At 36.2% G+C, this 15,667-nt stretch overlaps 1 protein-coding gene across 3 annotated transcripts in view; it reads right to left on the bottom strand.

Annotated features, from left to right (window-relative positions):
* Positions 1–15,667, bottom strand: part of LOC142350334 (uncharacterized) — an 87,690-nt gene that overhangs the window by 29,231 nt on the left and 42,792 nt on the right. For all 3 annotated transcript variants that reach the window (XM_075402166.1, XM_075402165.1, XM_075402167.1), the window contains exons 9-15: positions 9,776–9,853; positions 6,989–7,078; positions 5,265–5,524; positions 4,702–4,803; positions 3,123–3,259; positions 2,501–2,651; positions 1,777–1,920 (exon numbers count right to left, since the gene is read on the bottom strand). In XM_075402166.1, the coding sequence (XP_075258281.1) occupies positions 1,777–1,920; positions 2,501–2,651; positions 3,123–3,259; positions 4,702–4,803; positions 5,265–5,524; positions 6,989–7,078; positions 9,776–9,853 (962 nt within the window). The remainder of the gene's footprint in view (positions 1–1,776; positions 1,921–2,500; positions 2,652–3,122; positions 3,260–4,701; positions 4,804–5,264; positions 5,525–6,988; positions 7,079–9,775; positions 9,854–15,667) is intronic.

The following is a 15,667-nucleotide window of genomic DNA, read 5'->3' as shown; positions in this document are numbered from 1 at the left end:
TTGAGAGAATAGAAGATATTGGAAAAACAAAGATTTTTGTTTAAAAACATTTTTTAAGGCCGATTTATTTTGATGGCATTTCGTAGTTGAACATAACGTACTTCTGTTTCCTAGAGAGAGGCTACAGGGGCTACTATTAATACCAATAAGCATTAGAGATGGTAACTAAGACTTATAGGAACGACGTTCAAATAGCGGTCATCTAAAATTGGGCTTTATGGGTTTATCCCGTTTCTACTTCTGACTTCAATTTTTTACACTGACTCTGTTCATTTTGAATTGCTTTGCTGAGCAACTGATGTTGAAAATCACTTTTAGCAGAATGAGAGAAGAGAGAAACTAGCCTAGAGAAGTCAAAAAGAGCGCAAAAGCAGTTCAGGAGAGGAAGAAGTCATTCAGAAAAATTGACTTTAGCTTTGAGGTGAGAACAAAACGAAAAAAGAGGGTCAGACGGCGAAACAAAAAACATAGCCGGACACGTCCTGACGTACAATTCAAAGAATTTTCATTGACTAAACAAAAAACTAGACCTCGAACGAACTACGAGTAAATTGGGAAAACCATTTCTATAAAAATCAGATAAACTAAAAAAAATCAATGTCAAAATGCCGCATGTGAACAAAAAACCACTAGCAAGAAATTGAAAATTAGTTCAAACAAAAAACTACGCCTAGAATGAACCATGAATGGATTCGGAAAACCATTTTAAAAATCCGATCCAAAAAGTCGCTAAAAAAGTAAAAATCAAAGTGACATTGCCGCATGTGAACAAAAAAACCACTAGCGAAAAGGCGATTTTTTGTTGAAACACCGTTTTCTCACTCTGCTTTAAAATTAGATTGAAAATTCACGCCGCAAAATCACTCGCTTTTTCGCTCCACTTCCTATTTCGGCGTAACCAAAATCACTACTCCAATTTGACTCAAAAATCATGGATTGAGAGAATAGAAGATATTGGAAAAACAAAGATTTTTGTTTAAAAACATTTTTTAAGGCCGATTTATTTTGATGGCATTTCGTAGTTGATCATAACGTACTTCTGTTTCTTAGAGAGAGGCTACAGGGGCTACTATTAATACCAATAAGCATTAGAGATGGTAACTAAGACTTATAGGAACGACGTTCAAATAGCGGGCATCTAAAATTGGGCTTTATGGGTTTATCCCGTTTCTACCTCTTACTTCAATTTTTTATACTGACTCTGTTCATTTTGAATTGCTTTGCTGAGCAACTGATGTTCAAAATCACTTTTAGCAGAATGAGAGAAGAGAGAAACTAGCCTAGAGAAGTCAAAAAGATATCACGCAAAATGTTGAAAAAGCGGCAAAATGAGGTAAAGCGGAACATTTTTTTATTCGACGAAGTAATAATAGCCTGCTTTAATAGCCGGCTGAGAAGATGAGGGCGGCTATTAAAAAAAACCAAGAGTACCGCAATATAGCTTCGCTCAGCTTACAGCTATAAAAAACCAAGAGCACCGCAATATAGCTCCGCTCCGCTTACAGCTTCGCAGCTATAAACAACCAAGTGTGCCTTCCGTTTCAGAGGTCTTCAAGTTTCTTTTCTGTATATATTAGCATTGTATTGTTAGCGCGTTATAATCTTTCACTAGGAATATCAACGCTTATTGGAAAACTTATATCTAAGCACAGTCATATCCTAAAAGTTAAATCGATTACTTCTGTCTCGTTGAAGAAAAAATACTATGTCTATCAACAAACATCTATCGACGAAAGATCTATCGTTCTTTTCTGATCTTTTTTGGGTGTCTCTTACCTTGAGAAGCTCATCGGCGGTGGGCCTTTTGTCTACTTCAATTTCGAGACAACTTGAGAGGAAGGAGAGGAACTCTTTAGAGGCTCTCTTCTCACTCTCCTCAGACAGCCTGGGAGTGCCCTGGTTTATGATGAGGTACAGGGCCTAAAATAAAACATTTCATTGGCACAAGCCCACAACAATCAGTTACAATCGCTAATGTTGGTTTTGAAGATACTGTTACCAAACAATTATATATTTTTAACACACGATCCCATCTAAATGCTTGAAACTTTTAGGTGCCGACATTTTCTTAACATTCCACAATAAGCAAGAGGCGAGCGCTACCATAGACAACTAACTGTCATATTGCAACAAAAAGCAATTGAGCTCAATAGGAAGTAGCGATTGAGGTACGATAGAATTAAAACATCTGTCAGTCTGTTTGAATATATCCACAATTTTCAACTTGGTATTGAAACAGGCAAAAAAGAACCGGAGAAAAGTCACCATTTAAGCATCTCGCCGAGCTAAAATACGTCATCCTTCAATATTTAATTCTACAAAGTTTACCGTGAGAAATGTCCAAAAAGCGCTCTTCAAGAAAAAAATTTAATCAGCACTTCTAGTGAGATGCTGAGATTTCCTGCAGCATAATGCTTGGTTAAAACTATTTGGCTATAATCGTCCTACATGCTAACTGTTATCTTAAAAACAGCAACTGGTTAAAAAAAACTTTGAATACCTTGATTGGGGTCTCGTTGAGGTATGGGGGCTCACCCTCGAGCATCTCAATGGCCATAATACCAAGTGACCAGATGTCCACCTTGGGTCCATAGGGCTGCTTGTTGATCACCTCTGGTGCCATCCAGTAAGGAGTGCCAACCATCGTTGACCTGGACATATTTTTACCATTTTCACTAATAAAGTACCACTGTACCACTTTTACAACTGTATTTTTTGGGAGTCACTATTAGAAAGTAAACTCAAAGCGCATCAATTTCCGATATGGATCGTCAATTTTCAACACTTGCTTGAAGAACAATATTTCGGAAGTATGGAGGCAAATTATGGTTGTTCATTTTTGAATTTGCTTAATTGTTTGAACTAAGTATAGGCTCTATCTAGCACAACTAATATTAAATTGTACAATTTTTGAAGTTCTTTACCAATCTGTTCATGGATGTCTGCACTAAATAAGTTCTACAGAGGACGCTTGAAATCTTTCGAAGCTTAAAAACGTGCCATATGACCTTGTATGATAACTTTTGTATGATTCTCAACCCCAATTAATGGCAAATCCTTCTCAAAAGGCAGGGGCAGAAGTAAATTATTATTATTGTCAGAAGCCAACTGATAGCACATGCCTCTTTCCGTTCTCAGGACTGATTTGAGCACAGAATCCGAAGTCTGTTAGCTTCACTTGACCATCCATTCCAAGCAGAATGTTGTCACTCTTGATATCTCTGTGGATCACGTTGTTAGCATGTAAGAACTTCAGGGCCTATGAAAAAGAAATGACATGCATTAATACCTATTTTTCTATTCAGTCTGTCTTTTAAGCTAGCATTTTAACTATCTTAGATCAACGTCGTTGTTAAGACTTTGAAGCTGACTACAATTTCATTTAACTAGCGAAGTCGTTGAAGCTAAGCCCGTTGAGCACTTAAATTCTTTAAAATTTTCAGGGAAACCAAGTACAGACCCATAGAAAATCATGTTTTCATGACTTTGCAATTGAACAAAATTCAGACGTACAAAAATCCCTAAGATTAAGACGATTAAAAAACGACATCAAATCAGCTCCCCCCCCCCCCCCGATTAAGATGTCAATTTTCATGTGTGATAATGAGTATTTCGCACTTTTAATAGTTTGAATATCCTCCTGAGAGGTGCGACTATCCACTGCAATTTAATTAGGAGCTCTTATTTAATAAGGAGCGACTAACCATCTGTGATCAATATCTAAAACATAGCCGTCAGATTGCCGAAATAGCTGCGAAAGAATAGACCTGCGTGCCATATAATAGAGATAGAAACAGAGATAGATCGAAATTGAAAAAAAAAATCGACGCCGCTCAAAAAGCTAGGTAAAAACATTCAGCGATAATTTAATAAAGCTTGTTAAAATTCATCCCACAGAAGTCTCTTATTAGGGACCTTTACGGCACATATGAATTCATTTGACCTTAAAAAATTCAAATTAAACTTAAGTTTTAAAGTGCAAAAGTCATTTTATTGAGTGAGGTAAGTCACTTGTGATCAAAATCTAATCACGCAAAACACTTTTGCAAAAGCGAGTGAGAAATGACGTCACGCGCGTTAGTGAGAGGAAAAAGTCATTCAGAAAATTTGACTTTTTCAGCTTTGCTGTGTGCACAAATGTAAAACGAAAAAAGAGCGTCAGACGATGAAACAAAAAAAAACATAGCAGGACAATTCCTGACGTACATTTCAAAGAATTTTCATTGACTAAACAGAAAACTAGACCTGGAAGAGACTATGAATGATTTGGGAAAACCATTTAGAAAAATATACAAGATCGAAAAAACAGTCAAAATCAAAGTGAAATTGCCGCATGTGAACAACAAAAAACCACAGCGAATTTTTGTTCGAACACCGTTTTTTCACTCTACTTTAAATTTAGAGCGAAAAAATTTCACGCCGCAAAAACCACTCGAGTTTTCGCTCCACTTCCTGTTTCGACGTGACCAAAATCACTACTCCAATTTGACTTCAAAAATCATAAAAATATGTGAACAGATCTTAAAAAGACATCGCCCCAAATTCATTGAATTGTAAAAAAAACCAACAGCCCCGCAATATAGCTGCGCTCAGCTTAAAGCTTCGCAGCTATAAAAAATAATGATCACAGACGGTTATATACTACCCTGGGGTCGTAGCAGATCAAATCGCATTACGGATTAGCAAACAAGTGAGCCTCACCTGAAGGACTTCTCTGCACACAGCGGCTATTTGGCCTTCATCCATCATTGTTTCTGTCACCACATCTGTCAAACTTCCGCCAGGCAAGAACTCCATCACCACCTGCCCGCATAAAATGCCCAATTCTAACCGGACCATTTATAATGGATTTCGTGCAGGAGCAATCGTAAAAGCCACCCTTGTCAATATCTACATGGCATTACGTCTCCAAATGGCCAGAAATTATGGATCAAAAGGAAATTGAGTGGAGGTCAAAAATCCATCAATATATTACAACAAACACTTGGGATTTTCACATCAACCCCCCCCCCCCCCAAATATATATATATATATATATATATATATATATATTTTATATATATATATATATATATATATTTTATATATATATATATATATATATATATATATATATATATATAGCTGTAATGATGTAAGTAGGTTCCAGAAAATTTCAATGCAAGCTCAATTCAAAAACATTGGTGAGACGCTTGCGTTTAAACTATTAGATCAGGAATTCTGAGTCAGAAAAGCCTTCAAAAAATCGAAAATTTGCAACTCACCCATAATTCCTCTTGGTGTTCGCCGACTAAATAACTGTCCAAATAATTCACAATGTTGTTATCTTTGTTCTCCTTCATTACGATGATCTCATTGACGATCAACTCCTTCTTGGGTTGATTGGCCAGTGTCATCTGTTTGATGGCCACTGTCGCTTTGCTCTGTATGTCCATGGCTGTAAACACTACCCCACTGGCACCTTGTCCGATCTTCTTGAAACTGACATAGCGACGTTTCGGGTCTCCCGGGTTGCACACTTCCTCTGTTCAAATACAATATTGCTGTCATCAAAATCATTGCACAAGAAACACGAATTCGATGATTTGCGAAGATGGCAACAATTTACGGCATAACACAGTACCCAATGCCAGTATACCCTATGCGACAAAATACCCAAAATATACCCAATATTTTATCCTAATGTTGAAACTACCAGAACAATTATTTGGCATAATATTTAGCTAGTGCATTATTGGCCAAGCATCGCAGGCCATGCCATGTCTCAACGACCCGAGGGACTTGATATGAAACTATCACAACCGAACATGGGATTAAATTATCAGCCTAATTAAGGGAAAAACATGCTTGTAATACTGAGTGCTAATTTGTAACCGGCTTACTGAACAAAAGAACCAAAGGGAATAAATTGGGTAGAATAGCGTTTGGTATATTGTCATGTAATCACTTTGCGGCTCTAAAAAACATAACCGACTAAACGTCGGAAGAATTGCTCTTGAACGACTAGTGGGAGCTCTAATCAATTGCAGCCTGCTTCAGTCGGGGGGGGGGGGGGGAGGGGTAGCCTAAATGGGACTAAGAAGTTCAATATTGGGCTTCAATAACCACATTAGAGGTTAACATATACCACTATTAAGATTTAAAGTAAAAAAAATGACGCCAGTTTCGGCGCACTTTTTATTTGACTTTTAGTATTAAATTGCCGCCAACTGAGTTCAGCTGCTTGAAATTGTGATTGAGAGAGAATTTTAGATCACGCGAAATGCAAAAAGTCAAGGGCGTAAAAGTCACTCGAAAATTCAAAACCGTCAAGCGAAAAATTTTGCATAAAAAAAAGACACACACGTTTACAATAATTGCTATGAACTGCGTTCAAGAGCAATTAATCAGTTATGATGGCGGATCTGTTCTGTGTTGCATCGATACACCCTCACAAATGCTATTCTATATTCTTACACATGGCAACATGCTATATAACAACGCATAGTTTGCGACTGGGATCATAGATTGCGACTTGACGGTAAGGCAGGGGCGATGCTTAATGGTTAGTTAAGAACACTTGTACGACTTTGTTAACCGCTATCAGAGCAGAATTATGATAGCTTTTCACTCAACCTCATAAAAACAAATTCTGGTTCAAGGAAAAGGCAATAGGTGTCAACTTGATAAAAATTCTCAAGAGCAAATGAAGTTCAGATTTGCTTTGATAACTTTTTGCTAAATATCTTATGCGATATTACGATTCATGTTAATTCTAATTTTTAACACCTCCCCTCCCGGTACGCTATACATTTACCAGTTACAGAGCAAGTACACTTATATAGAATATAGTAAATCATCATGTAAAAATATGGCATGGGTTTGGGGGTGCAAATAATATGCAAATTGAAATAGAGTTTCTGAAGCGAAACCGACTAACGTCGGACAAATTGCTCGAACTTCAGGTGGACGTAGGTCTCCTTTGAGAGCAAAAAAATTCACGACTTACTCAATTTGCTCATGATTTGCTCGTCTGACATTTTCTGCCTTCTAGGCCTCCTAGTTAACTGTTGTTGCTGACCTCCAGATGAAGAACCTCCTGAAACACAATAGCAGAAATGTTCATTTTCACTTCAAAATTTAAAAAATCTTGTAATAAGAAATCATCATATCAGGAGTCTATAACTATGGCTCAATTGGTGGTCAAAAAATTGTCGATCATTTTTCATTGCAGTCTAATATGAAAATTATTGTTTCCATTTTTTTTGCCAAATGAGACAAAAATGGAGCGAGTATTCTCTGATGGGAGCCAAAGACACATGTATTGAGTTCTATAGCTGTCCATATCTAATGTGTGCATAGATATCATCCATGAAAAGCTAAAAACTATCGAAAAATTGCAACGAAAAAATTTGGACATTTTAAATGTATTTTCTCAACTATTCGTCATGGACAAAAGGAAACTCAACAAGGCCAAGCATTCCGCTGGCCATAAAGTCCCGGTAATTATTTCTACCAGAGACAATGTAATGTTCAATAAGCTTAGAGAAAAAATCTTACTTAGAAGCAACAAGTCACGGATAAAAATTCAACAAGGACACTCGGTAATTTACGTAATGATCCAACGTTCTTGGCTAAAATATCTGCCAAATCAAGAAGATATAGGAATAATTCATCAATTAAAAAGCAAATAACGCTTTGTAATTCAAAATTTGATGTATTTTCAGATTAGGAGAGACATATATACCAGTGAGGTTAATACCAATCTGCTTGTTTTGTCTTTAAGTAGAATGAACGAAAATTAAAATGAGCAGTATTTTTCACATTTAGTTGAAAAAAAATTATTAAAACAATTTGTTGAGCACAAAAAAGAATTGGTCATTAAAAAATAAACCTAATTTCGACAAACAAAAACGAGATTCTGAACTCATCTTCTATCCTATTTTCAAACCAACTTCAAACATTAAGGTCCTTCAAGAAAAATCTTAATGATTAAACAGCTTGGTTAAACCCTATTTATTTTAATTGAATTTCGTACACACAATTAAGACTTATTAAGTGCGCTCGAAAAATCTAACAACCGATTGATTAAAAAAACAATAAGCATCCGGCAAAAATGACATCAAAAACTCAAATTCCAAACTCACCAGCAGAGTGTTAAAATTCAACAAAAAATTCGCTTTATAACGTCTTGGAGCGTCAACCCATGGTGGTAACAAATCAATGGAACACAACCGACTAACGTCGGAGCAAATTGCTTTCAGCTAGCTTTAGCTTAATTGAAGGATGTGAGGTGCCCGCAGCGGGGGGGTATTGTGGGGGTGTCAACCTCTAAGAACCGCTCTTCACACCATAAGTATAAGTCACCAAAACAGTTTCTGTGAATCGCATACTTAGAGACTAGTGAGATGAAAAGATCTAAGAGCACTTAATGCCCGCTGGGCGCTACCTGTTATCCCGTTTCTAAGGACGAAAAGTCAAATGCGTCAGACGAAAAATCGGTCCAGCGAAAAATTCGAAAAAAGAAGACCACAGGACTATTATAATTGCTGAAAACTTCGTTTGAGAGCAATTAAAAACCCTAATGTCAAAATAACGAAAACAAATACACGGTTAAAGAAACCGCTATATAAATATAATATCACTATTATAAAGAAACTAATATATAATTATAATATCGCTACGCTTTCAAACTGTCAAAGGGATCATTCGTCAATAAAGCTAAGTGCCAAGACATCAAACAACAACTACGAGTGAAACTAAAAAACCAATCACAAATATTTTATGAAAACGCATGGAAACAAAGTTATAAAAAATTATTGACTGTCCATTAATACATTCAAGCAATAGCATGCACAATTAGAATACATACCTCAGCTTTCAGAGCAATTGTAGAAAATAAAAAAAACAGCGGAAACAGCAGCCAAATTCCAGCACGTGACAAAAATTCTTTATAATTCCAAAAATTTCTTCAAAAAAGCAATTTATTCAAAAGCAATTTACGCTGTAAAACAGCTCATTCATTTCCCATTCCTACTTTAGCGTTACCACAAATGGCTTCCTTAAGTTGACGTCTCATTGAAAAGTCAAAATGATGTGCAGACCCTAAAATGTAACAGACTAACGTTCAGCGAATTGCTTTCAACCAAGTGGCAAGCGGTTGGTCTCGACAGTAGCTATCTAATATTAGCAAAATTGGGCGAAAACATCCAAATTAGTCAAAAATTACGGTAAAACCACGAATGTTCACCAGGACTTTAAAACCTGGACTAATAATCGAAAAAGACGAAATTGAATTTACAATTCTACGCTCCGTGGGCTTTCTAATGATTCCACTCATGTCTTTCTACGTCAAATATGTCAACCGGCCACAATTGAAAGACCAAAAAAGACAGTTGATCATATAATTCCTCCCCTTCAGCTTTTCGGCGCATCGAGCTATTAATGGACTGAAACGAGTTATAGCTGACTGAAACCATTAATAGCGAGTATTGAACAAAGTATGCGCTTAATTTAAAAAGTGCATGATTTTTGCATGAGGCAATATAGGTATTCTACGAACAAAACTGAGCATTGATACTGAAAATTATATCACATGTCCTTCAATACAACCTATTATTTGAGTTTGCTTAATGGCCAGATAATGGACAGTTGAGGTAACTGGTAGCTGTATTATTGGATTTTTCTCATAATTTTGCGTATTATTGACGTTCTGCTCGTAGTATTGCTGCCAGCGGATCAAAAAAACTCAGCAATTAGGCTGTTTTCATTCAGATGCAATAAGTACTCAATTAACCTGTAGCTGAGTCCTGCTGGTGTTTGTGTTTGGAGCTAGATTGCGGTGACTTCAGTTGACTCGGAACCGATGACCCTCCTGTCAAACACAAATTGAATTGAAACGTTAGCCACTTTGGCCACAAAATCTGCAACTCTAACCAACTTAGAAACCATCATATAAACGTTCAATACGATTGGAATTTCGACCAAATTATGAACCGCTACCCGATTTCAAGTTCGGCGGACAACTTTTGTTACAAGCGCCTCAATTAATAAGATGGAATTATGGTTGCGCACTAAAGAGTGATAAACCGAACAACTGCGTCATCTTTCTTTTAAGAAATGTCGTCCAAATGATAACACTAAATCACTACGTAGATGCGCTAAGCTAAATTTTCTTCAGCTAAATTTTATTGTCTAATTGCACCCGAAATGAATCAAATTGAATTCTATTATAAATCAAGGGTACATTGCCGGTAGATTGTCCGAATAGCTGAGAAACAGACTTACGTGCAGTGGAATATATATTGGAACAGACACAGAATTGAGCTGATGCAAAATATAATACGCACTTAAGAAATTAAATGTTTTTCCAGAATTTTCTGAAAAAATCTTACATTTTGATAGCCATGCTTTATTATAACCAGTCTTCATTATTTAAGACGCCTTTATTGATCTTGAAAAGGTTTCGAGTAACCACAATGAACTTAAAAGAGTAACATTAATGAACTTAGAGTAACCTTAATGGATATAGAAGCTGAAAAGTCATTTGGAGTAAGACATTTATAATTTTTAAAAACTCACTGTTCAGTTCCAATTAGTTTCAGAAATGACGTCACGCACATAAAAGCAACAAAGAGTAGTGAAAGAGCTGCATGAACGTCTGAAAAAACTTTGATAATGGCGGTGTGAAAAAGGTAATACGAGTCAGAGCGTCAGATAGGAAAGCAAAAAACAAAGAGCAACAAAATAGCTTGGCTCAGCTAACAGCTATAGAGAACATTGCTTATTAGGCCACCATTGGTTAAAAAATTCAAAATGAAGTTTTTCTCGTAGGAAAGTTTTCCCTGAGCGGAAAACTTTGACCCTTGGTTTCAAAAAACAGTCGAAAAATGGCTTTTTATTAATTGCTGAGATGCAGGATGATGATTAAGAATCAATAACATATTACAGCTTCTATAAGCTACTCTCAAAGAACCTTCAATTAGAGTGAAACACACTCAGTTAAACACATTTCCTTGAATCAAAGTATGAGTCCACTTAATATTGATGAGTCCTTTCTTTTGGCTCCACTTCCGGTTTCGTCATGGCGAAAATCACATGTTCAATTTGACTTCAATTATCATGAATATGTAGCAGGTCTAAAAAAGACAGCGCAAAAATTGTAAAAAAGGAGAGCGGCTCAATAGTCATTATTAAACAACAGAAAACCAAAAAATCATTGGCTCGAAAAAAACCAATAGCAAACCAATACTCGGGTTTTTAGCCATCGGTTTGTAGAAACACATACATCTATGATAATTGGTTCAAACTTCGTCCGGGAGCAATTAACAACGACATGTCGACATCTTAAAGGCAAAAATTATCACCCATTCAAAATCTATTTATAAACATGAGACCAATGCTAGCCTTATAACTATGCCAAGCAATACAATTCGGAATGAGAGCCAGCGTTATCGCGAAAAACCAGGAATTTAGACATGCGTGCAAAGAGTCACCGAAAAAATTCCCCTTTATTGATTGCTGAGATGTAAGGTGATGATTAAGAATCGGTATAACATATTACAGCTTCTATTAGCTGCTCTCAAAGAACCTTCAATTAGAGTGACACACACTCAGTAAAACACATTTCCTTGAATCAAAGTATGAGTCCATTTATTAGTGATTAGTCCTTTCTTTTTGGCTCCACTTCCGGTTTCATCATGGCAAAAATCACTTGTTCAATTTGACTTCAATTATCATGAATACGTAGCAGGTCTAAAAAAAGACAGCGCAAAAATTGTAAAAAAGGAGAGCAGCTCAATATTCATTATTAAACAACAGAAAACCAAAAAAATCATTCGCTCGAAAAAAACCAATAGCAAACCAATACTCGGGTTTTTAGCCATCGGTTTGTAGAAACACATACATCTATGATAATTGGTTCAAACTTCGTCCGGGAGCAATTAACAACGACATGTCGACATCTTAAAGGCAAAAATTATCACCCATTCAAAATCTATTTATAAACATGAGACCAATGCTAGCCTTATAACTATGCCAAGCAATACAATTCGGAATGAGAGCCAGCGTTATCGCGAAAAACCAGGAATTTAGACATGCGTGCAAAGAGTCACCGAAAAAATTCCCCTTTATTGATTGCTGAGATGTAAGGTGATGATTAAGAATCGGTATAACATATTACAGCTTCTATTAGCTGCTCTCAAAGAACCTTCAATTAGAGTGACACACACAGTAAAACACATTTCCTTGAATCAAAGTATGAGTCCACTTATTAGTGATTAGTCCTTTCTTTTTGGCTCCACTTCCGGTTTCATCATGGCGAAAATCACTTGTTCAATTTGACTTCAATTATCATGAATATGTAGCAGGTCTAAAAAAGACAGCGCAAAAATTGTAAAAAAAGGAGAGCAGCTCAATATTCATTATTAAACAACAGAAAACCAAAAAAATCATTCGCTCGAAAAAAACCAATAGCAAACCAATACTCGGGTTTTTAGCCATCGGTTTGTAGAAACACATACATCTATGATAATTGGTTCAAACTTCGTCCGGGAGCAATTAACAACGACATGTCGACATCTTAAAGGCAAAAATTATCACCCATTCAAAATCTATTTATAAACATGAGACCAATGCTAGCCTTATAACTATGCCAAGCAATACAATTCGGAATGAGAGCCAGCGTTATCGCGAAAAACCAGGAATTTAGACATGCGTGCAAAGAGTCACCGAAAAAATTCCCCTTTATTGATTGCTGAGATGTAAGGTGATGATTAAGAATCGGTATAACATATTACAGCTTCTATTAGCTGCTCTCAAAGAACCTTCAATTAGAGTGACACACACTCAGTAAAACACATTTCCTTGAATCAAAGTATGAGTCCATTTATTAGTGATTAGTCCTTTCTTTTTGGCTCCACTTCCGGTTTCATCATGGCAAAAATCACTTGTTCAATTTGACTTCAATTATCATGAATACGTAGCAGGTCTAAAAAAAGACAGCGCAAAAATTGTAAAAAAGGAGAGCAGCTCAATATTCATTATTAAACAACAGAAAACCAAAAAAATCATTCGCTCGAAAAAAACCAATAGCAAACCAATACTCGGGTTTTTAGCCATCGGTTTGTAGAAACACATACATCTATGATAATTGGTTCAAACTTCGTCCGGGAGCAATTAACAACGACATGTCGACATCTTAAAGGCAAAAATTATCACCCATTCAAAATCTATTTATAAACATGAGACCAATGCTAGCCTTATAACTATGCCAAGCAATACAATTCGGAATGAGAGCCAGCGTTATCGCGAAAAACCAGGAATTTAGACATGCGTGCAAAGAGTCACCGAAAAAATTCCCCTTTATTGATTGCTGAGATGTAAGGTGATGATTAAGAATCGGTATAACATATTACAGCTTCTATTAGCTGCTCTCAAAGAACCTTCAATTAGAGTGACACACACAGTAAAACACATTTCCTTGAATCAAAGTATGAGTCCATTTATTAGTGATTAGTCCTTTCTTTTTGGCTCCACTTCCGGTTTCATCATGGTGAAAATCACTTGTTCAATTTGACTTCAATTATCATGAATATGTAGCAGGTCTAAAAAAGACAGCGCAAAAATTGTAAAAAAGGAGAGCAGCTCAATATTCATTATTAAACAACAGAAAACCAAAAAAATCATTCGCTCGAAAAAAACCAATAGCAAACCAATACTCGGGTTTTTAGCCATCGGTTTGTAGAAACACATACATCTATGATAATTGGTTCAAACTTCGTCCGGGAGCAATTAACAACGACATGTCGACATCTTAAAGGCAAAAATTATCACCCATTCAAAATCTATTTATAAACATGAGACCAATGCTAGCCTTATAACTATCCCAAGCAATACAATTCGGAATGAGAGCCAGCGTTATCGCGAAAAACCAGGAATTTAGACATGCGTGCAAAGAGTCACCGAAAAAATTCCCCTTTATTGATTGCTGAGATGTAAGGTGATGATTAAGAATCGGTATAACATATTACAGCTTCTATTAGCTGCTCTCAAAGAACCTTCAATTAGAGTGACACACACTCAGTAAAACACATTTCCTTGAATCAAAGTATGAGTCCATTTATTAGTGATTAGTCCTTTCTTTTTGGCTCCACTTCCGGTTTCATCATGGCGAAAATCACTTGTTCAATTTGACTTCAATTATCATGAATATGTAGCAGGTCTAAAAAAGACAGCGCAAAAATTGTAAAAAAAGAGAGCAGCTCAATATTCATTATTAAACAACAGAAAACCAAAAAAATCATTCGCTCGAAAAAAACCAATAGCAAACCAATACTCGGGTTTTTAGCCATCGGTTTGTAGAAACACATACATCTATGATACTTGGTTCAAACTCCGTCCGGGAGCAATTAACAACAACATGTCGACATCTTAAAGGCAAAAATTATCACGCAATCAAAATCTATTTATAAACATGAGACCAATGCTAGCCTTATAACTATGCCAAGCATTACAATTCGGAATGAGAGCCATTGTTATCGCAAAAAACCAGGAATTTAGACATGCATGCAAAGAGTCACCGAAAAAATTGCCTTTTATTGATTGCTGAGATGTAAGGTGATGATTAAGAATCTGTATAACATATTACAGCTTCTATTAGCTGCTCTCAAAGAACCTTCAATTAGAGTGACACACACACAGTAAAACACATTTCCTTGAATCAAAGTATGAGTCCATTTATTATTGATTAGTCCTTTCTTTTTGGCTCCACTTCCGGTTTCGTCATGGCGAAAATCACTTGTTCAATTTGATTTCAATTATCATGAACATGTAGCAGATGTAAAAAAAGACAGCGCGAAAATTGTAAAAAGGAGAGCAGCTCAATAGTCATTATTAAACAAGAGAAAACCAAAAAAATCATTGGCTTAAAAAAAGCCAACAGCAAACCAATACTCGGGTTTGTAACCATCGATTCGTAAATTATATACATCTATGATAATTGGTTCAAACTTCGTCCGGGAGCACTTAACAACAACATGTCGACATTTTAAAGGCAAACATTATCACGCATTCAAAATCTATTTATAAACTTAGCCGGCAGGTTGCCGGAATAGCTGCGAAAGAATAGACCTGCGTGCCATATAATAGAAATAGAAACGCGTGCCATATAATAGAGATAGATAAAGCGAGTGAGAAATGACGTCACGCGCGCAAATGCCGTTAGTGAGAGGAAGAAGTCATTCAGAAAATTTGACTTTTTCAGCTTTGCTATGTGAACAAGTAAAACGAAAAAAGAGCGTCAGACGACGAAACAAAAAAACATAGCAGGACAAGTCCTGACGTACAATTCAAAGAATTTTCATTGACTAAACAGAAAACTAGACCTAGAACGGAGTATGAATGGATTGGGAAAACCATTTAGAAAAAAATCAGATCAAAAAAATTGAAAAAACAGTAAAAATCTAAGTGAAATTGCCGCATGTGAACAAAAAAAACCACTAGCGAGAAAGCGAATTTTTGCTCAAACACCGTTTTCTCAGTCTACCTTAAATTTAGAGCGAAAAAAATTTACGCCGCAAAACCATTCGCTTTTTCGCTCCACTTCCTGTTTCGGCGTGACCAAAATCACTACTCAATTGGACTTCAAAAATCAGGAAAATGTGTGAACAGATCTTTAAAAAAGAGACAG

The sequence above is a fragment of the Convolutriloba macropyga genome, chromosome 12 (genome assembly GCF_964194025.1).
Source record: "Convolutriloba macropyga chromosome 12, txConMacr16.3, whole genome shotgun sequence".
In the NCBI taxonomy this organism is placed as follows: Eukaryota; Metazoa; Xenacoelomorpha; order Acoela; family Convolutidae; genus Convolutriloba; species Convolutriloba macropyga.
The sequence above is the reverse complement of the archived record's forward strand: the minus strand, read 5'-3'. Positions and strand labels throughout refer to the sequence as shown.